The 25602-nt window shown below is 38.1% G+C and overlaps 1 protein-coding gene and 1 long non-coding RNA gene across 33 annotated transcripts in view; one reads left to right on the plus strand and one right to left on the minus strand.

Moving 5' to 3' along the window:
* SLMAP (sarcolemma associated protein) overlaps positions 1-25602 on the plus strand; it is a 159005-nt gene that overhangs the window by 73493 nt on the left and 59910 nt on the right. For 21 of the 32 annotated variants that reach the window (XM_049863521.1, XM_049863527.1, XM_049863537.1 and 18 more), the window contains exons 2-5: positions 3102-3249; positions 17689-17761; positions 21513-21549; positions 23161-23223. In XM_049863521.1, coding sequence (XP_049719478.1) covers positions 3102-3249; positions 17689-17761; positions 21513-21549; positions 23161-23223 — 321 coding nt within the window. Of the gene's footprint in view, positions 1-3101; positions 3256-17688; positions 17762-21512; positions 21550-23160; positions 23224-25602 lie in introns of all 32 variants that reach the window. The other 11 variants (XM_049863520.1, XM_049863538.1, XM_049863528.1 and 8 more) reach the window with 1 other exon arrangement.
* LOC126064434 (uncharacterized) lies at positions 1140-9236 on the minus strand. Its single transcript, XR_007514515.1, has 4 exons — positions 9173-9236; positions 6321-6425; positions 3933-4031; positions 1140-1221 (listed from the first exon to the last, which is right to left on the minus strand). It is a non-coding gene; the product is annotated as an uncharacterized LOC126064434 (long non-coding RNA).

A 25602-nucleotide genomic window follows, 5' to 3' on the forward strand; every position in this document is an offset into this window, starting at 1 on the left:
CTTGCCCATTTTTTAATTGGATTGTTTGTCTTTTAATTGTTGAGATATTGTAGTTTTCTATAAATTTCAGAGATTAGACCCATATCGGATATGTCATAGCCAGAAATTTTTTCCCAATCTGTAAGTTCTTTTTTTACTCTTTTGGAGAAGTCTTTTGTTGAGCATAAATAAAGCGTATTTTGATAAATATTAGGTGTCGTCTTTCCTTTCTTCCATAGGAAGGAGTTCAGTGAAAATACGTTGCTAGAATAAGTGGGGCTGGAGAGTGTAGGAAAATTCAAAAGGAAAGATACATTTTTTTTTTAATTGGTTTATCTCATTTCATAACATGGAGGAACCTGGAAGGCATTATGCTGAGTGAAATTAGTCAGTTGCAAAAGGACAAATATTGTATAAGACCACTATTATAAGAACTTGAGAAATAGTTTAAACTGAGAAGAAAACATTCTTTTGTGGTTACGAGAGGAGGGAGGGAGGGTGGGAGAGGGGTATTCACTAATTAGATGGTAGATAAGAACTACCTTAGGTGAAGGGAAAGACAGCACACAATACAGGGGAGGTCAGCACAATTGGACTAAACCAAAAGCAAAGAAGTTTCCTGAATAAACTGAATGCTTCGAAGACCAGTGTAGCAGGGGCAGGGGTCTGGGGACCATGGTTTCAGGGGACATCTAAGTCAATTGGCATAATAAAATCTATTAAGAAAACATTTTGCATCCCACTTCGAAGAGTGGTGTCTGGGGTCTTAAACGCTAGCAAGCAGCCACCTAAGATGCATCAATTGGTCTCAACCCACCTGGATCAAAGGAAAATGAAGGACACCAAGAACACAACAAGGTAATTATAAGCCCAAGAGACAGAAAGGGCCACATGAACCAGAGACTACATCATCCTAAGACCAGAAGAACTAGATGGTGCCTGGCTACAACCGATGAGTTCCCTGACAGGGAACACAACAGAGAACCCCTGAGGGCGCAGGAGAGCAGTGGGATGCAGACCCCAAATTCTCATAAAAAGACCAGATTTAATGGTCTGACTGAGACTAGAAGGACCCTGGTGGTCATGGCCCCCAGACCTTCTGCTGGCCCAGGACAGGAACCATTCCCGAAGCCAACTCTTACAGGCGTGGATTGGACTGGACAATGGGTTGGAGAGGGTTGCTGGTGAGGAGTGAGCTTCTTGGATCAGGTGGACACTTGAGACTATGTTGGCATCTGCTGCCTGGAGGGGAGATGAGAGGGTGGAGGGAGTTAGAAGCTGGCGAAATGGACACGAAAAGAGAGAGTAGAGGGAGAGAGCGGGCTGTCCCATTAGGGGGAGAGTAGTTGGGAGTGTGTAGCAAGGTGTATATAAGTTATTATGTGAGAGACTGACTTGATTTGTAAACTTTCACTTAAAGCACAATAAAAATTATATATTAAAAAAAAATTGGTTTGTCTGTCTTCCTAGTAAGTGTTTTGTGTGATCCCAGTTCTTAATTTTTTTAGTTTAAGTAGGCTTCCTGCGCCTCCTGCTACTCCTTCCCTTTTTAAAGAGGGGAGATTATCCAAGTGATGAAAAACAAGTTTGGGAGGCCAGGAAGTTGTACTCTCAGAGTTGATTGCAGTGTTTTAGTTTCTAGTGTCTCAAATATCTTTTCTCATAAAGAATTATATTACTGAAGGTGTATCAGTCGTTAAACACCAAGTGTGTTAGCTATCTGATAACTATTAATCATAGGTGTTACCTAAAACCGGTTGCCTTGCCTGTGGAATAAAGTACACTCTCTTTGATTTTACCCAGATAGCCTAGGAACAAAGGTATACAGTCAGAGTAAAATGGAAAGGTAGAATTTTATCTGGCTGTGTTTTTTTTTTTAATATATATATCAGCTTTATTGAGATATAATTCAGATAGCATGAAAATCACCCCTTAAAAGTGTATAATTCAGTGGTTTTTAGTATATTCAGACAGTTGTACAACTATCACTAGGGTCTAATTTTAGAACATTTTCATCACCCCAAAGAGAAACGTTGTACTCATTAGCAGTCACTCCTCATTCCCTTCCTTCCCCCTGCCCCTTAGGACCATGAATGTACTTTTTGTCTATGGATTTGCCTATTCTGGACATTTCGTATAAATGAAATTATGCAATATGTGGCCTTTTGTGACCGACTCTTTTTACTTAGCATGGTATTTTCACAGTTCGTCCATGTTATAGCATGTGTCAATACTTTATTCCCTTTTGTAACGGAAGGTTAAGTGCTCAGCTGCTAACCAAAAGGTTGGTGCTTTGAATGCATCCAGCAGGTTCTGTGGGAGAAAAAATCTGGCAGTCAGCTCCCGTAAAGATTACAACCTAGGAAACCATACGGGCGGTTCTGTTCTGTCACATTGGGTTGCTGTGAGAGGAAATCGACTTGATGGCACCCGACAGCAACAACCACATTTTGCTTGTTGTTTCATCAATTGGTGGACATTTGGGTAGTTTCCGTTTTGCAGCCATTATGTCTAATGCTGCTATGAACATTTGCGTACAAGTGTTTTGTGTAGACATATGTTGTCAGTTCTCTTGGGTATATACCTAAGAGTGGAATTGCTAGGTCATATGGTAACTGTATGTTTCACATTTTGAAACCCTGACAACCTTTTCCAAAGTAACTGCACCATTTTGTCTACCTGTATTTTATGTCACCTGGTTTTAGGGTTCTAACTTCATACATAAGGAGCCTGGTGGCACAGTGGTTAAAGTGCTTGGCTGCTAACCAAAAGGTCAGTGGTTAGAACCCACCAGCTGCTCCACAAGAGAAAGATGTGATAGTCTGCTTCCATAAAGATTCACAGCCTTGGAAACCCTGTGGAACAGTTCTGCTGTGTTTTGTAGGGTCACTGTTGAGTCAGACTTGACTCGATGGCAGTGGGTCTGACGTCACATGTGTTGAAGGAGAAGAGCCCACTGGTGTAAAGTTGAAGGACAAGTTTAGCTGAAACGAGTGCTCTGAATCGATGGGGGAGAGAGCCGCCCACAGTAATTTGCAAAGTTACAGTACTTTTTTTTCTTTTTTAAGTAGGTTTGGAGTTACTGTTATTAATCTTTGGCTCAATTTTTTTTTTTTTTGCAGTTTTATCTCCAAGACACTAAAAGTAGTAATGGTACCTTTATAAATAGCCAGAGATTGAGTCGAGGCTCTGAAGAAAGTCCACCATGTGAAATTCTTTCTGGCGATATTATTCAGTTTGGGGTAGATGTGACGGAGAACACACGGAAAGGTACGGGTATGGATCGATTTTTCCTATTATTTGTCTTTTTAAGCTTGTTTACTTTTGTATTCTCATATTTAATGTTATAAAACATCACATGCTTTTACATGCTTATAAAAGCAATTTAAACATAGCATTATGTGCAGTGAAAAATTAGAAGTCCTTTAGTTCCCCCATTGGTTTTCTAAAATTTTAAATTCTGAAATGTTAGTAATATATATTCTTCATCACATTGTGAAAACATAAAGCACTACTGTATCAGTTAGGAGGCAGTTGGCTGCAGTGACAGCATACCCAACCAACAAGAGTTTATTTATTTATTATATTTATTGTTAATATAACATGAAGTCTGGAGGTAGGTAGGTCCAGAGTTTGTTTACTTGCCTCCCTTACATCATCAGGGTTCCAGAGTCTTAGATCCCCCTGTTCTACCATCTTTAACGTGTTGACTTTCATCCTTTTGCTTGTTGCCTCATGGTCAGAGCATGATGACTACAGCCCAGACATCGTTTTCCTCACATCAGTGTCTCGGGCAAGAAGGATGAGATGGGGAAAAAATGCCATCTTGTTTTTATGTGGAAAGGACGTTTCCCAGAATTCTCCTAGCAGATTTCTTTTTATGTCTCACAGGCCACATGGAAAGGCCACATGGCTACCTCTATCTACACAGTACTCTGGGAAAAGTTACTTACTCAGGAAAGGGGAGCAGGAGACCCATGACTGGCAGAGATCAATTATGATTTATCCCTTCAAGTTGTATGTGCATTGTAGCCCCGAACAAAATTAGAGTTCTGTTAACAAGAAAGGAGGGGACAATTACCTTAAAACAAAGATGAGAAGGTAAGGGGCAGGGAATCTAGGTTAATGGAAACATAATAACCAGAACTGAAATAATGAGAATGTTTACTCATTGTGAAGAATGTAACCAGTATCAGTGAACAACTTGTATAGAAACTGTTGAATGAGAACCTAAACTACTGTTTAAACCCTCACTGAAAACACAATAAAATATTTTTAAAAAGAAAGGGGAGGAAAAGGCTGTGAAAGTAGGCAGCTAACAGTACCTGTTACAAGTATAAAATAAAATTTATGTCTCAGCTTTTGACACTGGAAGTTCTTTAGAAAATAAATTTAGGTTGTCTTTATTCTCACAATTTTGAAGCTTCCTGCTTCTGCCTGGTTCACTGTCTGCTTTAGGACCATGCACTTACATGGCTGCATCAAGGATTAAGTGGATAAAAACCCAAAGTGTGCAGTCTCACTGTATTAGCTTAATATGGACAATGGAACCATCTGGCAGGTTTCTCCTTTGATTTCTCTGAACATACTCCGACTTGGCGATAAGCTAAGTCGACAGTCTCTGACGTTTCTCACGGCAGAGGTGGGGATGGTGGTGGTGGTGGTGATGCGGGTTTGTGTGTGCATGTGCGTATTTATGTATCGGCTTTCGCTGGTGTTGCAACTGCAGTATTATTTTTACTGGGACTTGTTGGCCTCCTCAGTTAGTGTTTGACATTTGATTTGGGTAGGGCTAAAACTTTAGGACTTGCATTTACAATGTAAAACAGAAAAAAGAAAGATTGTGTTTTGAAGCACATTTTGACTATGCCTTGCTAAAGAACTCACTTGTATATGACCGTACTTGGAGCAGCTGTAGTGGGTGCGCCTGCCTCTACTGTTGCCGTATCACACCACCTCCTTCAGCAAACATTTATTGAGACCTGGCTGTGAGTAACCCACAGAGAAGACAGAATTTGATTACACTGTCTTTCTTCCCTGGGAATGCCGGTCTTCTTGGTTTGCATTTCCCAAAGAGAATTAATAGGTGTTAACAAATGAAGGAATGAGATAATCAAATACATTTAGGAAACATTAAATTAACCAAAGTTAAGCAGAATTTCTCAGGGCCTTTAATATGTCAACATATATGCAAGTCTCCAAGAGGCTGGCAGTTATAGAAGGCAGCTCTTTCCAAACTCCTTTCTACTCTTCTTGCCTGTCTAACTATGATGGACACTTTAAAAGATGTTGTAGAAAGCTAAGAGGATGACACTGAAACTCAGATTCCTGTTAGTACAATATTATTTCAGCAACACTAAGATTCTGCAGGCTTGTTTGAAAGTTTAGCCATCTTTTATGCCAACTTTAAGAAAATTAAAGAAAAATTTCTTCATCATTTAAAATGTTGTTTCTTTTGGTACTTATTGGCTTCAAGAAGTTGACTTATGTATATAGGTCTTGGTATACAGTCATGGCACAAGTTGAGCGCTACCCGTTTAAGCGTGAGCGAGAAAAAAGCATAAGACTTTGTGCTATGCTAAACAGTACTGTGATAAGCTTTATACCACTTGGAAAATCCTCCTAAAATTATGCAACACTATTAGATAACTCTTAGATCAAAGAAGAAATTAAAAGAGAAAATTTAAACTATGTAGAAAGGAATATAAAGAAGACCTTTATGCCAAAATTCAGGAAAATCCTTTAGTCAGATAAAAATTTATAACTTGAATTCCTTCAATATTAAGGAAGAAAAAAAAAACACAATGAAGGAATTTGGCACTTACGAGAAATTAGGAAAAGGACAAGACAAAAATAACAAAAAGAAGCTTGGAAGAAGAAATAAAAAGCAGAAACTAATGAAACAATCAAAAAAAGGGCTAACCAACCCCAAATGCCGTTTCTTTCAAAAGACCAATAAAATACATAATTTAAAAGCTTTGATTAGGTAAAAAACTAAAACAACAGCAAAACACAAAATGTTTGAAAACTAAGGAAATATAGAAGATAAGGAATGAGAAGGGAAACAAACAGATACACAATATGTTAGAATTCTAAGAGATGGGGGAGAAACAACTCAGAAAAGGACAGGAATGGTTGCCCAACTCGAGTGTAATCAGTGTCACTAAGTTGTACTTGCAGAAATGTTGAATCATTGCACGTTCTGCTATGTGTATTCTCAGCAACAACAAAAAAATAAAATTATTTAAAAAATGTATTTCTAGGAGAACATTTTATATCAACCTATGGCAAAACAATAGGAAACCCTGGTGGCCTAGTGGTTAAGTGCTACGGCTGCTTACCAAAGGGTCCGCAGTTCGGATCCACCAGGCGCTCCTTGGAAACTCTATGGGGCAGTTCTAATCAGTCCTGTAGGGTCGCTGTGAGTCAGAATTGACTTGACGGCACTGGGTATGGCAAAACAAAATATAAAAACTTAGAGTAAATTGATATTTTCCTGATAGATTATCCCAAGAAGAAGGGGAAAGGTTGAATAAATCTATTTCCTTAAAAGAAACTAGAAGTCATTAGAGATCTCCCAATGAAAATGATAGCAGGGACAGAGGGATTCACAGCTGAATTTGATCTTTTTTTAAATAAACAGGATAAATCCAGTGTTATTTAAACATTTCCAAACATTGATCAAGTTAGAAAGCTCCCAAAATCCTTTAAAGACGCCAGCATGTCTTTAATGCCAAAATCTGATGAAGATAAAAAAAAAAAAGGGAAATTTCACTTGTGACAAAAGGTGAAAAATTCTAACTAAAATGTTACTAAATTAAATTCAGAAATTAAACTAAACTACAAAGTAGGGTTTATTCCAGGAATGCAAGGATTGTTCAATATTGGAAAATCTATCAATAAATTTTACAGTTTAAAGCTGAAAAACCATGTAACTATGTAACCAGCAGATGGTGAAAAGACATTTGATCAAAATCAGGAGTTACCCCTAATTAAACGTTTAAATAAGTAGAATGAAAACAAACAAACAAAAAAAAACTAAGTAAAATTTAAATTCTGAGTAAAATAGGAAAAATACTATATGGCAGTGAAACGAATGAACTAAATTTGCGTACATCAACAAAAATAAATCTCAAACATTATCTCAAGCAAATTGCAGAACTATGTGTATTGTATAAACATTTACATAAAGAGTAACGCATGCAAAACAACAAGATATTTGACTATATCTATACAAAAAAAAAGTAAAGATATAAAATTATATGTGTGGATGATTAAAAAAATAGTAGTTTGTGGGGAGCTATAAAAAGACTATTAAGATCTATAAAAAGGGTTGCTGTGAGTCAGAATCTACTCAAGGGCAATGGGTAAATAAAAAGACTAAGGTAAGCCTTATCCAAACCATGGTGTTTTCATTCACCTCATACGCATGTGAAAGGTGGACAATGAATATGGAAGACGGAAGAATTGATGCCATTGAATTATGGTGTTAGAGTATTGAATATACCATGGACTGTCAGAAGTAGGAACGAATTTGTCTCGGAAGAAGTACAGCCAGAATGCCCCTTGGAAGTCGGGATGGCGAAACTTTGTCTCATGTGCTTTGTTCATGTTATGGGGGCGGGGGGCGGGCGTTCAATCCCTGGAGAAGCACATAATGCTTGGTAAAGTAGAGGGTGAGTGAAAAAGGAGAAGACCCTCAACGAGATGGATTGACACAGAGGCTGCAAAAATGGGCTCAAGCATGACGATTGTGAGGATGGCGTAGGACTGGGCAGTGTTTCATCCTGTTGTACTTAGGGTGGCTATAAGTCGGAACCAACTCTATGGCATCTAACAAAAATAACAACAACATATGTCTCTATGACTCAGAATCAACTTGACGGCAACAGGAGGTTTGGGTTTTCTTTTAATATGTAAAAAGAAAATAAAAAAAAAAAAAGATATAAATAAATAATTGGGATTTTGTTAAAAGGGTGATAAGACCCTGATGCCACTAAACATATCAGTTCACATCAGTATGTCTTCTATTCCAGGTTCTACAAAAACAAGCTGCTTTTGGTTTTCAACTCTCCATGTAGTTTGGCTCCAGGAAGAAAACTCACTAGTCAGGCCTGTACAAATAATCTGTCCTGTAGTTATAAAATGGAGGCCTGATGGTACAGTAATCAAGAGCTACGGCTGCTAACCAAAAGGTCGGCAGTTCGAATGCACTAGCTGCTCTTTGGAAGCCCTAGAGGGCAGTTATTGTCTGTCCTACAGGGTCGCTATGAGTTGGAATCGACTTGATGGCAGTGGGTTTTTGGTTTATAAATATAAAATATCATTAGAAACAAGTACCTGACGTTCTGATAGAGTTTTTTTAAAAGAAAAGACAAAGATGAATGGAAGAGAAGAAGCCACATGCCAGGTCCTGGGCCTTAACAACCCACTGGTCACTTTTCTAATCCCACAAACTATTTAGCCAGAGCACAAGTTTTCTGGGTCACACACCGTTACAGTAAGCCACTGTTGCAAAGCTTGGGGCCAGTTGTTTCTGTAACTTCACCCATAATTCCTGTCATCTATTCATCTGTCCAGGTCCACTTCACCAATATCTGTTTCTTGGTGAAGCCCTTATCAACAAAAGGCCTATTATGAGCAATTTCTATCGCATCTTCCTTCTGCTTCATGCTCCAAATGCGTTGAATTAGTTTTATTCTCTACAATAAAACAAAACAGACAAACCCTGGCCTCTGAGCACTTGCACATGCTGTTTCCTACTCCTAGAAACCTTTCTCGATCCTTCTCCACTGGACTGGAGGCCTCCTCCCTGCCAGGGCTGCACCCGGCACTTAACGGCACTTTGGAAAAGCTTGTCAGTTCCCTCACTAAACTGTGAACTGTGCAAGGACAGGCACTGTGTCTCTCATGTTCATTGTAGCATCCCCACACTTGACCTGGCACATACTGGTTAAATATGTTGTAAAATGCCCCATAAATCTTCACCCACCATTTTACAAGTCCGTTCTACCACTTTATCTCAAGGAAGATTTTGGCAGCCTTTCTACTAATCCCAGAGACTTAATGTGAAGATTGGGAATCGAAAACTTTTTTGTTACCAACTGCCCTTTTTATTCTACTGCTCTCCTTAACCTGTCTAAGCTTTAGTTTCCTCATCTTAAAAAAAGTGAAACGTTAGACTATTACCTACCTGTAAAAATGGCATGGCGGGGGCATCTGACCTCCTTTAACTTCACAAGGGGGAAGGAGACTCAAGATCAGTAGCCCAACGCTGATTCTTCTGAGGTGGAGGTCAAATTTACTTCCACCCTCCAGCCTTTTTACCAATTCTGACACCAGCCGTCCTTCCCATGGCACTCTTTACTTCTCTACTGGGTTCTATAATTCATTGCACTGACCACACAGAACTCACATACTCATGATTATGAAGTTTATCAGGGAAGTAACAGCTTACAATTCAGGATACAATTCTTCCGTCAGGACAGCCTCTTCTCAGCCATTCCTGCAGGAAAGCCTCTCTCTGGCCCTTGGTCCTTTGGCCTCTCGGCCCAGCCTCTGCCCAGCTCGGGCAAGTGTTACAAAGATCTTTAGCTCTGCCAATAAGTGCCTGGAGGCACCTCACTTCACCAGCAAGCCTTGGCCTGAAGATACTCAGCTCTCTTGCTCCATGGGTTGGTGAGGATAGCTCTGCTGGCAAGTGCTCAGAAGCACCCCACTCCCCAGCACGGTGCTTAGTTTTCTCACTCTGGGCTGGGAAGCCCATGGTGCCATCTCCTGCCTATCTCCTGGTTTTGCTGCCTCTGCTGCTGTTTCTCTGCTTCTGTCTCTTTCCATCTCCGGCATTAGCAGCTCTCTCTTTCTCCTGGGTCTAGGAGGTTCTCAGTGTGGGGACCCCGTGTCCAGAAGACGTGCTCCACCCCTGTCTCTTCTTCTTGGTGATAGTCAAGTCCCGCCTGTCCACCTCTGGGATGACTCATTTTAAGCCTAGTGGAATGGTAAAACTGACCAATCCTCTTGTCAGGGTTCCATACACCTTATCTGCATGATCTCACTCCCACAAGGGTGCCACGCACCTTATTTGCAGTGTTAGCAGGCTATTCAATCCCATTGGTGGGCCACAAGCACCTCATTTGCATAGTCCCACTCAGTCATTTGGTGAGAGTTACAAGACCATGGCAAAGGAAGCCATGGAGAAGCGATCTATCACAAAGCACTGCCTCACTGGGTTGAGGGAACATTGACAGAATGTATATAAAGTGCTAAGCTCAGGGCTAGGTACCGTTATTATTACTAAAACCCTGTGAATCATTTATACCATCTTTGTTTGCCATTAATAGGGGAAGTCACAAAGCAGATTCACCACAGACTTCACCAAATTCACTGAGTTGACTGAGGGAACCTTCCTGGTGGCATGGCAGTCTTCTTTTGCTCCTTTAAAAATGAATTCTCAACCCAGACTGTGCACCAGAATTACCTGCAGAGCTTTATAAAACTGCAGATGCCTAGACCCAACCCTTGAGCCCTAAGAAGGAGATTGCTAGGTATGTGGCCTGGACATACCTATTTTTAAAAAGCCCTGGGCGATTTTGTTGGACAACTGCTTTTAACAACTCTGCTCAATTAAATTCTTGGCAGCAAGTTTCCCTTCTCACCCTGTCTGCTTCGAATCCATTCTTGCTGGCTGTATATCTGTATTTCCAGCTGCTTGTTTGTTATTTTCTACTGTATGTCCTGCTGTTACCTTGTAATTACTTGGTATAATCCTTAATTTCCCCCTCAGGCTAGAGGATTCTGCTGACTTCTCAGTTCCTTTTATTGCTCCATCATTCTCCCAGACACGTTAGCTCAGAATCTTGGCATCCCTTCTGGATCCTATCTCTTCCTTACCTTCGGCAGCTATGTCATCTAGTCCATTTGACTTCTTTTTCCACCAGTTCCTGTTTTACTGTTGCCATCCTGGAATGTTACAGTAACTCCCCACCTCTGCAGGTATGCTGCAAACCCACCGCCCCTTGAATATCCTTCTACTACAGCTTTATTTATGTAATTCTCTGGCTTTTAAAAGCTTTAAGTAGCCAAGCCGTACTGCAGAATAAAGTCTGAAATGCTTGATTGTAAACTTGAGGGCCTCGAAAAATGTAGATTCATTCAGTCTTTTGGCTTTATTTCCTATTACTCCGCTTAACATGTGTTAAGTGGTCAAGCTGGACTAATGAGATATAATATGGTAGATAGAAACAATTGTTTTGGATCCTAGATCTCAAATGAGTTATTTTTGCCTGTTTGAACCTTAGTTGCTTTATCTGTAAAATAATTTATTCCTTTTTTAATAGCTGCATAATGGGTGATTTTAAAATTATGTTTCCGTCGTGATGCAAAAAAAAAAAATCATCTTTTTATTGTTATTGTTGTTAGGTGCCATCAAGTTGATTCTGACCTATAGCGACCCTATGTACAACAGAATGAAACACTGCCCAGTCCTGGGCCATCCTCACAATTGTTATGCTTGTACCCATTGTTGCAGCCACAGTGTCAGTCCGTCTTGTTGAGGGTCTTCTTTTTCACTGCAACCAAGGATTATGTCCTTCTCCAGGGACTGGTCCCTCCTGATAACACGTCCAAAGTATAAAACTAGCTGTTTATATGGTTTGTTATATGTAGTTAACATGTATTGCATATTTAGCTTGGGGCCTGGCACCTAGAGTGTCTTGGAATGTAGGTCCTTTAGCTTATATTCCCAGTGTCCTCCAGCTGCCCTGCTTACATGTACATTCTCACACACTCTTCTGGTTTCTTTGTTCATGCCATTCTCTCTGTCTTTCCTTCCATTTACAGGTTTTGAGATCCTACTCTTTTTTTTTTTTTTACCCTTTTCATAAAGCCTTCCCTTGCCCTTGTTGTTGTTAGCTGCTGTTGAGTAGGCCCAGCTTACGGCACACCCATGCACAGCGGGATCAGACCATTGTGATCTGATCAGACCATTATAACCTGATCAGACCATTGTGATCTGTAAGGTTTTCGTTGGCTGAGTTTTCAGAAGTAGATCACCAGCCCTTTCTTTCTAGTCGATCTTAGTCCAGAAGCTCTGCTGAAACCTGTTTAGCAGCACAGTAACACGCCAGCCTCCAGTTACAGCTGGTCCCCTGCCCTCGCTCATTCCAAATTCCCTAATGTTTTGTGCCTCATGTAGCATTTGTGATTTTTTTGTCCTGTGTTGTTATGTTAGGTATTTCTGATTGGTTGTCTCTAAATTGAAATCTCCTCGATGACAGGGACCTCATCTTAATCATCTTGGTTTTTCCTATCATTCCCAACCTATGGCTTTGTGCCAGCAGGTTCTCTGAATACTTATTGAGCAAACACGTAAACTCAGAGAACCACCATTCCTCATGGGTAAGTTGAAAAACAAGCCAATGAGCAATATCTTTTCATAGTATGCTAGAGAAATAACGTGGTAAATGATTCCTCATACCTAGAGAAAGGGTTTCCCCCACCAAATAAATAGGTAGAAACAAGGTTTCTTTGGAGAAATATTTCACTCTGAGTCTAGCACAGGAAATGTGCAAATTGAACCTAGAAGATTTTGTCACACCAGAAAGCAATGAAGCTGCCTAAGACTGCTGCAGTCCTGTCAAAAAGACTCAGGAATTAACATGAGGTAGTTTAGCTCCCACTTGTCAAAGACGGGACAATTTGAGCATAGAATAATAACAACAGTAAATAGCAGAGGATTGAAATATATCAAGCATGTTGAAATCCATGAGCTTACAGTGATACTATAAAGAAAAAAAAAATTGATCACCTTTGGAATAACTTTGGAGGCCAATTTATCATTCTGAAAACAGGTAAATAAAAGGAAAAAATAGAGCATTTACCCTACCTATCCTTGTTCCTCAGGGTAAACAAGTAATTGAAGAGAGAAAGCTTTTTATAGCTGAATTCCAGGTCACACATGAAGCATAGAATATTAACCCTAAAATTTAAAAAAGAAAGAAAGAAAAAGAGTTCTTGTCTACTCAGCTAATGTTACATCCCCTGCCTCTTTTCTAACTTGGCGGAAGGGGGGAAAGCCTAAGGATTAGAAGCTTTATGATGCTGGAAATTTAGGATGGAAAGTTCTTAGAACTGCTTTAGCTTTGAAGGCAGTCAAAAAGGCAAATAAGCAAATCGTTTCCCAGTCTGGAAATGTTAACACCTCTCATTTAAGTCCTGTTTTTGTTTTTTTTTTTAATGTTGCTTGGGCTTTTTATATGGTACCTCCTATTACTGCCAGTCATTCCAAGAGATCCTTTGAACCACTCTTAAGTTTAAAAAAATATGGACCTTTCTGCTTAGTGCAGGAATGGAGATACAGCAAGACTGCAGCATAGCCCAAAGTCCCAGTCTCCCAAACAGGGCCTCAAACGGTATTTAAACTCATCAGAGTGAACATGGGTCCCCTTCTAAGTGGTGTTTGTGTGAAGAGGCAATAGAAAAGGCTGGCTGCATACCACAAAGTAAATATGTTAACTCAAAAGCCAAATAGTCTGTATACACATTAGAAAAAAATAGCTACACACATACAGATAAATGGCAGTCAGCTCGCATATAGTCTTAATTCTGATGTTTAATAAAGTCTCATACAATAGCAGGTAATTGTGGGTTTTTCATCTGCAGATACCTGGTTTCCATGATTCAGACTTTCATGTTTTAACATTTCCAAGACTTATGTTGATTTACAGTGTATGTGTATATTTATGCAATGTGGCAATGTTTTTTCCCTGGAGAAGTTGTTTAAATTGTGATTTACGATCAGTTTTGTTTTTGAGTCTTGGAAATACAGTAATAATGTTTCAAGGTGATTTTTGAGAGTGCTTTATAGAATGCTTCAGAGCAGTATTTAAAGTATTTTCTTCATAAGACCAGTTCCTACCATAAAAAATAAAAAAAAAAAAAATACCATAAGTGTCCCTAAAAGAGGGATAACTTTGGAAAATGTGTCTTAACGTTTAGAGTCTCTTGATGGACAAAAGCCCGTTAAGCTCTGAGAAAGCCTTGATTTAAGAAAATTAAAATCCATTTAAACCTTTTTTAACCACACACACACACAAAAAAAACCCAGTGCCATTAAAATACTTTTAACGAAGTATTTCCCAAAGTCACCTGACCCCAGGCTTCTTTTTTGTTAACACCTGCTAGCCCTTCATTTGGGGAAGTGCTGCTGTGTAGAGTTGGGTTGCTTTAAATGCTTGCCTGTTGCAAAACAAAGGGGTAACATTTCTATGCATCTGTGTATCTAGTTGTCATGAGAATCTTTTTAAAGGCATGATTGGCCGGACTAGTTTGTCCACGCAGCCAGATGTGGTCTTTGACTGCCTTCAACAGAGCAGCAGCCCAGCACTGCCCAGTCAGTATTAGCCCTTGGTTCTACTTGTAGATTTGTGCATTATTCTGTTACTTGGGCTTCAAGGTGATATATCTGTGCAACAGAATGTCTGACTGTAATGTTCCACAGGTTATCAGCTCTGGCATTGCAGTTTTATTTTGTAACTTGCTCCACCTATTTTTCTTTAAAACAACGACAGTAACGACTTAATTACCAATTTAAGTATATTGATTAAATTTTTGGTTTTGCTGGATTTTCTTATTGTGCTCCTGTATTCATTGTAGCCTGCTTCTAGTAAATCTCTGGGGGAGCCACAGAGCTGTTAAAAATTATCTGTTCCACTACATCAGCCTGATACCAGAGCTAGATGTTGCCCAGCTACAACCAATGACCCTCCAGACAGGGAACACAACAGAGAATCACTGAAGGAGCAGAAGAGAAATGGGATGCAGACCTCAAATTCTTATAAAAAGACCAGACTTGATGGTCTGACTGAGACTAGAAGGACCCCGGAGGTCATGGTCCCAGATCTTCTGTGAGCCCAAGAGTGGAACCATTCCCAAAGCCAACTCGTCAGACAGGGATTGGACTGGACTATACAATAGAAAATGATACTAGTGAGGGGTGAGCTTCTTGGGTCAAGTAGACGCATGAGACTGTGTGGGCAGCTCCTGTCTGGAGGGGAGATGAGAAGGCAGAGGGGGTCAGAAGCTGGCTGAATGGACACGAAAAGAGAGAGTGGACGGAAGGAGTGTGCTGTCTCATTAGGGGGAGAGCAAAAAGGAGTACATAGCAAGGTGTATATAAATTTTTGTATGAGAGACTGACTTCATTTGTAAACTTTCACCTAAAGCACAATAAAAATTAAAGAAAAAAAAAATCGTCTCCTCCCTGTCTTCTGCCAGAGAGAGAAGGAGGTTAGGAGGTTTTTCAAATGGGGATGAACTCCACTATTCTTAAAGAAGAGACATCTCTATCACTGAGTAAGGGAAGCTGTAAAATATTAATCAGGCATTTAAAAAATATTTTTATTGTAGTTAAGAAAAAAGTGTATATATGTATACATAAAAGATTTGTCATTTCAATCATTTTTACATATAAAGTTCAGTGACATTAATTACATTCAACCATCACCACATCTGTTTCCAAGTTTTTTCATTGCCCTTGACAGACACTTGGTGCCTCTGAAGTAATACCTCCCCTTTCCCTCTCCCTCCCACCTCTGGTAACTAGTAGTAAACGTTGGTCTGTGTGCACCTGCCTGTTCTAGATATTTCATGTAAGGGGGATCATACAATCTTTATTCTTCTGTGACTGACAGATTTTCACTCAGCATAGTGGTTTCAGGGTTTGTTCAAGTTGTTGCATGTTTCAGAACTTTATTTCTCTTTATGGCTGAATAATATTCCATTGTGTATATGTACCACGTTCCATTTACCCATTCTGTTGATGGACATTTAGGTTGTTTCCACCTTTTGGCTATTGTGAATAACGCTGCCGTGAATGCTGTGTGCTTAGTGTTACAAGAAGTAGATATAGGATGCTCAGGGGCACCTAATTCAGATATGAACTTTGGTGAAGGAAGTAGGAAGTCTGAGCCTAGTGAATAGGTAGCATTTGGCCACGCAGGCATCGGGGGTAAAGAGCATCATTGACAGAAAGAACAGCTTGTATAAAAGGTTGCAAAAGGTAAGGTGTTTGGAGTTGTGCAGGTGCCTTGGTTTTGCATAGGAAATACATCATAGCAGAATAAAAGGTGAGGCCAGTAAGGATAGAGGGAGCCCAGTGGTGCATTCCACGATTGCTATACTAGGCAGACAGTTTAGAATCTGTTCCATAGATGGGACAATGAAAATTGATATTGAATAAACCGTGCTAAATTCCTTACGTTTAATGTGTATTTCCAGATGACAGGGCAGCCGTATTATTTTACGTTTATAATATCATTTTGGTGATTCATGGGCATGATCATTTAATAAGTTATACCCATATAAATACGTTAGCTCTGTTTTTTAAAATCAGCCTTATCAAGGTATCATTATAACACCAATTTTACGTATATAATTCACTCAATTTTGACAATTGTACATAGTCACGTAACCACTGTTCCAGTCATGATAAAGTATATTTTCATCACCGCATTAGCTCTTAATCAGAGTTTGCTGAACTAAATAAATTAACTCTTTGAATCTTGGCATATGTAAACCTGAAGAATAGAGAAATAAAAACCATCACCCTTAAAACCAGAATTCTTTTTCTTTTCTCTGCAAAACACACACAGAGAAGCTCCGTACAGGTGCAGCTTTTGGGGGGGTTAAAATCCGTCGCCACTGAGTCCATTCCGACTTGTTGTGACCCTGTAGGACAGAGTAGGACTGTCCCATATGGTTTCCAAGGCTGTAATCTTTATGGAAGCAGACTGCCACATCTTTCTCCTGTGGAGTGGCAGGTAGGTTTGAACCACCAACCTTTTGTTAGCAGCTGAGTGCTTAACAACGGGGGCACCAGGGCTCCTAATGAAGTTACAAAAAAAACACCAAACCCAGTGCCGTCGAGTCGATTCCAACTCATAGCGACCCTGTAGGACAGAATAGAACTGCCCCATAGAGTTTCCAAGGCGCACCTGGCAGATTTGAAACTGCCGACCCTTTGGTTAGCAGCCATAGCACTTAGCCACTACGCCACCAGGGTTTCTCCTAATGAAGTTATGTCTCTTGAAATCTTCAATAGGAAAAGGAGGAAGTAAGAAGCAAAGATAAAAAGTTACTTACAAAGTGATAGTGTGATACTATATACAGATGTTTGATGGGTAGTAGAGAGACAACCATCGAGAAAACAAAACAAAAATTTTTTAAACTAATCTGAGAATCTTAGACACTTAATAGCAGAGAGTTACAGAGACACTTTCACTTGCCTGGGGCCTTAGTTTTCTCATCCATGAAGTGGGGGTTGAACGGTGTATTCCAAACCGTATTATGCAGAATTTTAGAGTTTTGCAAGGTGTGGAAAGGAGTTAAGGGCAGGGGACAAGAGAATTAGGGATAAGGGCTATATTTTAAACTGAGGAGCAGGAGAAGATGGGGGACCAAGTGCATGTCCCCCTTCTCGAGTGTATTTTTATATAATCAGCTGACCTTTTAGGGACTGCAGAATTGGAGGGTGGCACGCTTTCAAAACAGGTCTTTCCATGTTCCACCTTGCAATTGTGAGTCATTAAATCACCAGATTTATTTTCTTTCCCAGAATTTGCTACATTTAATAATAAAATACATGTTTAGATATGAAAGGTATAAAGTTTGATATTTTTGAAAAATTATTTTTGTCCCTTTTGTTTCTCTCAGTTACCCATGGGTGTATTGTTTCCACAATAAAACTTTTTCTACCAGATGGTATGGAAGCCCGGCTCCGCTCAGAGTGAGTATAATTTAGTGCTATGAAGTTTTTGGTTGAACTTGGTTAATAATATCCTAGATGATGGTGTGGTGTTATTTTAATAATGTTGAAAAAATTGAAATAGTACTCTTTGAAGTAGAATACACCTGAGTTTCACTACTTTTTATGTTAGTTGCAATTCTAGTAAATAATGTATATGGGGAGACGGAGATTATTGTGTTGTCAAATTTGACTTTACAGTATGTTTTGATGGATAATCAGTTATTTGTCAAAATGTTCAGGGTATTTAAGTTATTGCTGAGTGATAATTAACTCCATTCCTTTTGATCTGCATTTAATATAAAACTTCTTAAACTGTGCTTGTCTGTAAAATTGATAGCAGAATCACAATCTCATAGGACCTTGAGGATGTTGATATGGTAGTAATTTATTTTGGTGAGAGTTTTTGGAGTTTTTTTCCCAATGTCATGTTTATTTTTTTATGAAGCAATGGAAAGTTCACTTAGAGGAGAACAGAACTTGAAAGGGGAAAGTTACTCATAAAATGTAAATATTAAAATGATCTTGTGTTTTTCACAGATTATCACTGTGAAATGTTGAGGGGAGCTGGGCAGTCATTAAATGTCAACATTGTTATTTTGGGGGAAACTTTGAATATTCTGGAAGATTGTTTCTATACCAGACACAATATTTCCTGTCTTTCATAGGCAGAGACAAAGATCTGAGCGTAGGAGTTTGCGAGAAGCAATAAGCTGAAGGCAAAGTAGAGTAGTGAGTAGAGAAAGAAAGAGAGACAGGCCCTTCCATTACTGATAGTTTATACTTTCTTTAGCATCATTATAGTTTATGCTTCAGTGAGAAGCTACTACACACACACGCACGCACACACACAGGTATATGTATATACACATACATATATATATATACATATTTTTTGTTGTTGTTGTGGGCCATCAATTCCGACTCATAGCAATCCTATAGGATAGGGTAGAATTGTCCCATAGGGTTTCCAGGGAGTGGCTGGTAGATTTGAACTTCTGACCTTTTGGCTACCAGCTCTTAGCCACTTAGCCACCAGGGTTATATACATATACATATATATATGTGTGTGTGTGTATGTATGTGTATAGCTTTAAGCATATCTGAAGAAAAGCAGAAATTTCAAAACATTTTAAATTTAAAACGTTACTCTGTTTCCTATTTTAAATTATAGTTTAATTTCATAAATAGAAATTATTGGTATTAATAGAGATTTTTTTTTAATTCATTTTCTTTGTGGCTCAAGTACAAAATCTAAAAAATTGCAGTAAACTTTAGTAATTTTAATGTGACTCAGCTTTTATGAGTTAAGAGTTAAGGTTTTAGAAATGAATGTAACTATTAATCAACAAATAATACATGACTTCTCAAAGACCTTGATGTTTGTATTTGATGAGATTTTTCTTTTATAGAGTCAAAAGCTTTGAGCAGTTATGTAAGGTGACATCTGTGTTCTCAGTTTCCATCTAGTATGGAATGTGAATTTTTTTAGTCTATCTCAGTGAATTGTGTCCTTATTCCCCGTGTTACCACAATGTTTTTAATTTTTGCCTCTGTTTCCTTCTCCTTGTTTGGTTTTTCTTGTGTGGTTGAACCTTAGCATACCTAAAATGTTACCAGTTTCATTGTACATAAATCTGTATTGTAGAAATAATTTTCTAATGATAAGAATCAGCGAAATTGCCTGTAAATCCCTCACCCTAACACTAAATAGGAAACCCTGATAGCGTAGTGTTTAAGTGCTATGGCTACTAACCAAAGGATCGGTAGTTCAAATTCACCAAGCGCTGCTTGGAAACCCTGTGGGGCTGTTCTACTTTGTCCTGTAGGGTCGCTATGAGTCAGAATTGACTCAACGGCAATGGATTTGGTTTTTTTTTTAACGCTGAATAACTGTCTCCATTTTATTTTTTTGTGTGTATAGGCATGTGGAATTTTTCAGCAATTCAAACAAAATGCAGCCTATAGCCAAGATAATTTTTGTAAAATACAAACATATATCACTTATGGAATGATTTGCTAGATTTTTAGCCTGTCGTTTATTAACCACATTTTCATGAGAACAGAAAATTTTGTACTTGAGTCGCTAAGAAAACTGGGTTTTCAATAATCTCTTCTATTTAGACTTTTTAAAGTTCATTTCCCTATTTGTGCATTTCTGCAGAGAAAAGAATATATACCCAAAATAGTTATCTCTGGATGCTGGGATTGGAAGTTTTGATTTATTTCTTCATATTTCACACATTTTTCTTAATATGTGTCATTTGTATAGTCAGGAAAAGGAGCCTGTTACATTTAAAATGTCTATTCCATTTTTATGGAGAAGAAAAATTAAAGTTGTAATTTTTTCCTGACCTACATTTTGTTAGGGACTTGAAATAGGCTGTGGGGATGAAGAAGTGAGTTGGTCACAGTTCCTTCCCTGTGTGTCTCAATCAGTTAGGAGGAGAACAGAGACTTGTAATCAAAGAACAGCAAAGGGTCATATGGACTCAGTAGAAGTCTGTACAGGTTGTGATTGTGCGCACAAGGGAGGTGGATGCTAGTACTTCATATTCCAGTTTATTCAACATTTTAGTATGTTTGTAAGTAGTCAAATTGGAACAATTCATAGGGTATTTGCAGTTATTCGAGTGGGATCAAAATCATCATTCCTGATTTTTAAGTCATGCCAGATCAGTTTCTCAGCAGCTTACACACGATTAACCAGTTGAATCTAGGAAGCCTACCCAGTCACTCTTAAGCTGGCCATCACCAGAGTAACCTCTAGGATGTGGAATGATTGGCAGCTGGCAGGGGACTTGGGTGGCATCCTTGTTCTGTGCCACCTCTACTCACTCCCAGTACACATACGGTATCTTACAGAGCATTGTGAGGTTGGGACCTTGGCTTCCTTAACTACTCTGTTCTTTATTTCATTTACTACTCTTTATTTATTACATTTAGTACTCATAATAACCCTATTGAATTTTTTCTGTTATTATCCTCATTTTATGGATGAGGAAGCTGAGACCTATAGTGTTTAGGCAATTTACCCAAGAGTACAGAGCTGGTAAGTAGAGCTGGAAATTAGACCCAGCCAGTATAGCTTCTGAGCATGTGTGCTTAACTGCTACAGTATACTCCCTCCTTGTAAGTAGAATTTTATAAGGCCAAAAAGACAATACCAATTAATACTGCTTCTGTAATTTTTTAAAGTGATATATTGAGTTTAGTTTCATACATACCTTGAAGATTTCAGTTGTTAAAGTATGAGATGGCTGGGTGAAGAAGAACTTCTCAACTGTTTGATTAGCAAAAGTTGTTCGTCACTAGAACAAGTTTCCAAAGTATAGACATTCTTTCCGGTAGAACTTTGCCTTTTAAGATTGTCTTTATAGGAGTGTTTGGGTTTAAAAGAACTTAATTTACACGTTCCAAAACTGAAAATGGATGGTTTAAGGAGTTTTTTTTCTTTTCTGTACAAGAGATATTATAACCAAAGCATTCACTGCAGCTCTTACTAAGTAGTGGGTACACAAAAGGCATTTAACACCTTTTAGGTTTTGAAGTTCATTACCTTGTTTTCTAAGTATTCTATACACTTATGAAGAATTGCAAAATAATTTAGATTCTTTTAAGAATTATATGAAGGCAAATGGCATCAGCTTTTGGGTTTAAGATATTCTGGTAGTCTCAAACTCTGTTTCCTTTGTCAGGAAATTAGATAAAAATTCTAAATTTTACTTTTCAGGGTCATCCATGCCCCATTACCAAGTCCTGTTGACAAAGTAAGTTGCTAATAATTTTTTTTTTCTAAATTAGCTTAGCTATATAGCTTTGGAAAGTGTTTTTGTTTGTTTTTAATATGCTACACCTAGAAACTTATTTCTCTTTTATAACAAAATATGTAGAATATATTCAACTGTATAGTTACTGTAGTCTTAATATCTGGAGGATTTAGGAATAAATTTTTTGGGGGGAAAGCCTTTGTTATATCCAGTAATCTGCTGACTGTAGACTAGAAGTACCTGTTTCGTGCCTACCCAGCGGTACCAAGTGTTAGCCACCAAGTTTTATTCTGAAACGCTGCTCTGTCTAGAAATGTTTATTAAAGCTTTTTACCCAAATATTTCAGCATTTGCCCACATGTGGAAATATTGGCTTATAGAAGTTGTTCTTTTATTGTCCATGAAGATTTTAACCTGATCTTGTTAGAAACTTTGCACTAATTGCTTGTTAGAAAATATTTTTCTTTTGTTCAGAAATAATGATGTATTAAACCATAGGTATCATTGCTAGGTAGTGGGAAAAAAAATACATCTTTAGACATTAATGTAGATGTTGAGTTTCTTAGTGGAGTAACTAAACTATATGCCTTCCTAACTTATTACCCACTGTTGAAAAAAAATTTCGTATTTTTTTACCCATTGGAAGAAGAATGAAAGCCTGCTTGAAACTGAAGTTCCCAGTTAGATTTCTATTTTAAAGTAAAAGTGACCACTACTAACTCCAGCTTCAGCAACACCAAAAATTATTTCAGAATACCGTCTTTGCTTGTTTAGGACTAACTTTTAAAAATAATGCCTCTTCTTTGTCTTCTAACTAAGATATTAATTAAAAATATACCTTCTGAGCTCGGTAAGAAATGATGCTTCTGATACTTAAGGTTTGGTAGTGTTGATGATGTAGATAAATATTGCAGCAATCCTTTCGTGCTTTTTTTTTTTTTTTTAAGTAATGACATGGTTCTATGTTTCACAGCCTTAAAAAACTCCATATAAAAGATACCTCTTCTAATGCTCATGAGTTCTAAGCAGTTTGACTGTTTTATAATGTTTAAACACCATTATTTCCATATATTTCCTCTTAAAAGCTACTTACAGTTAAAAAAAAAAAAGACAAAAGTATTTTTATTGCCTCTACCCATTGGACAAAATGTTGTATCTTATGTCCTGCCACCCCCACGCATCTGTAAATGCCCTTTTGGAGATGTCTGCTTCTAAATGAATTGTGAGTTTTTGACATATTAAAGAATTATTTACAGCTGGATTTGAAAGGGAAGAAAAATAGATCTATTAATTTAGGAAGTGTTATCATGGATTCAGAGAAGGCCGTACTGCCTTTGTGGTGTGAATTTGTAGTTTGATTTATCAGGGAATGTTTTCATAAGTAGTACTTTGTTCTACCCTGCTTATAAATCTCAAAATGGTCTACATAATATAATACAATTTAAAATTCTAGACAGAAATATTTTGAGAACCAAGAAAAGTGGTTACTTTGAAAAACAATTTTTATTTTGTATATTTAAATAAATAGACATTTCAAGGAATTGATTGAGCTTTAATATCTTTTATGAAATGTTCTGTGTGCCTATTGACATGATGTCATTTTGTTTCTAGGTTGCTGCTAACACTCCAAGTATGTACTCTCAGGAACTATTCCAGCTTTCTCAGTATCTACAGGTAAAAGTGAATCTTCAGAATTCCTAGTCTTTTTCAACTAAACGCAAAATTAAACAACCTAGATTTGATTTTGCCAGTTTACAAATATTGGGTGAAGAACTATTGGCTGGATACTAGTACAAAAATAAAATTTTTTTAGATAAGAACAACATATTAAAAATAGGCCCTATGAAGAAAGGATAAGAGAATCAGATTGTAAGCCTTGAGGGCATAAGATTCTGTGCAAGACAAGTTTTGTTCTTCAAATATGAGGAAGCTCCAATTTAGTTCTTTATACATAGATGACTTTTAAATAAAATTAAGCCTGGAAAGATTTTGTTTGCTTAATATTAATGGCAAATAGTTATTATATAGCACTGTTTGTTTTTTTTGTTGTTGTTTTTTATCACTTATTATGTGCCAAGCTCTATTCTAACACTTTACCTATATTAATTCATTTAATCCTCAAAATAATCCTAGAAGGTAGATATGTTGCCTCTGTTTTCACAGATGAAGTAACTGAGGAACAGGAAGCTTAAATAATTTACACGATATCACATCCTCGTTAGTAGTAGAGCTGAGACCTGTACTCGGCCGTCAGACCTCAGAGCCTGGGCGCTTAACCACAGTGCTGTACTGTGGATCTATGGAAGGATCTTTTGTTAGGTCAGGTACTTGGAAAAGGCTCCTGAAGAAGCTAACACTGTATTTAAACAGCTGTATAAATTGCTAAAAAGGAATCAAGTGATATATTTTTCTGGTTTTTATGGATTTGGGCTGGATGTGGTCCTTATTACTCTGGTGAGGGAGCACGGTTAGGGAACACTGTGGCTCAGAAGTTTAGAGACTGATGTTTTTGTCTGGGCTCTGCTACTTACTCAGTTCTGTGAGTTTGAGTGAGGCATTCTGTATGCGTAGGCTTTCAGTTGCCCTTTGTTTAAAATGTTTACCACCAAACCAGTGACCCTGAGTCCCTATATTCTTTTACATGAATCAGTTACTGAAAGCAATTCCACCTCAATGAAGAATGTACACATCTGTGAGAATGAACAGAAAGTTATCAGTGTATTAATCAGATCTTCCACCTGGCATGATATAATGGTCAATAAAAAACCAGTTGCCAGCAAGTCATTCTGACTCGTGGTAATGAGCTCATGTGTGTCGGAACAGAGCTCTACTCCCTAGGGTTTTCAGTGGCTGATCTTTCAGCTATAGATCACCAGGCCTTTCTTCCAAGGTGTGCAGTTAGCGGCTGAGCATGTTAACCGTTCACACCATCCGGGGACTCTGATGGTCCATCACAGAAAAGCAGTATTACACACTTGCACTGTAGTAGAGTATTTGAAAGCCTCCACTCTAGCCAGAACTCCCTGGATTTGATCCCTGGCTTTAACTTACCATCTGTTGGGAAAGTTGTTTAACCCCCTTTGTGCCTCATTTCCCTCATTTGTGAAATAGGTATAATATTCATAGTAAGTCCAGTGTGTCATAGTTCTTTTTCTAGCTCTTTGAGCAAAAATTACGATACACAGTCTTTTTGGATACACCCTTCTTGAATTGCAACAGTTATAGTGTAAATTGTAAACTTTCTGAATACAAGAATGGAAGAGGTACATTTCATGCTTTAGAACTGAAAGACCCTGGAAGTATTAGATTTCTGTTAGGATGTGGTTCATGGAGTTATGAAATCTAAACAGAATTGAGTAAAAAGGGTGAAATTACTCCCTCTAGTGGAATTTTTTTTTTTTTTAGTGGAAATAGACTGTGAAGATATTATTGGTTTTGTTTTTAAGTAAAACTTTTGCAGCATCAGTATAATCTGGATACTGGGAATATTTTAGAGGCTTAAAATAAACATGGCAAATACTGTCTTTTTAAATTTAAGGCATGTTTTTAATGTGGGTTCTGAGGTGATGTGGTTTTTATTAGATTCTTTAACCTAAGCTTTTAAAGTTATATTAAAAAAAGAATACGTCTAACTCTAATCAGACCAGGTTTTTCCTAATCATTATTTATCAAGGATGTGGAGAGCAATAAATTCATGTGTTGGACCTCAAGTGCTATGTTTGAAAGCATATGCTTCTTTGTTGAGGTGGCTCAGGGTTATTAAAGTAGTAAGTGTCCTCTGGATAATGACAGGAATAGGAGAAAGTGAAATTTAAAGAAGGTATGCCAAAACCACAGCTGAATGCTGCGTGAGCATTTTCACCTTGGTGAAGGAGACCATCCTAACAGCTATCAAATGTTAACAAGTCACCTAGAGATCAGGCTTCGCTAGCCAACCTCTTTCTCTATAAGATATTCCTTTGGAGCCGCCAAGTAGTTACATAACGCCTTGGCCTCTTAATTACATTGAACCAGCATTTGGTGGGCCCTTACTTATTTTTGGCAAGTTCAGTT

Source organism: Elephas maximus, chromosome 20 (genome assembly GCF_024166365.1).
Source record: "Elephas maximus indicus isolate mEleMax1 chromosome 20, mEleMax1 primary haplotype, whole genome shotgun sequence".
NCBI classification, from domain to species: domain Eukaryota; kingdom Metazoa; phylum Chordata; class Mammalia; order Proboscidea; family Elephantidae; genus Elephas; species Elephas maximus.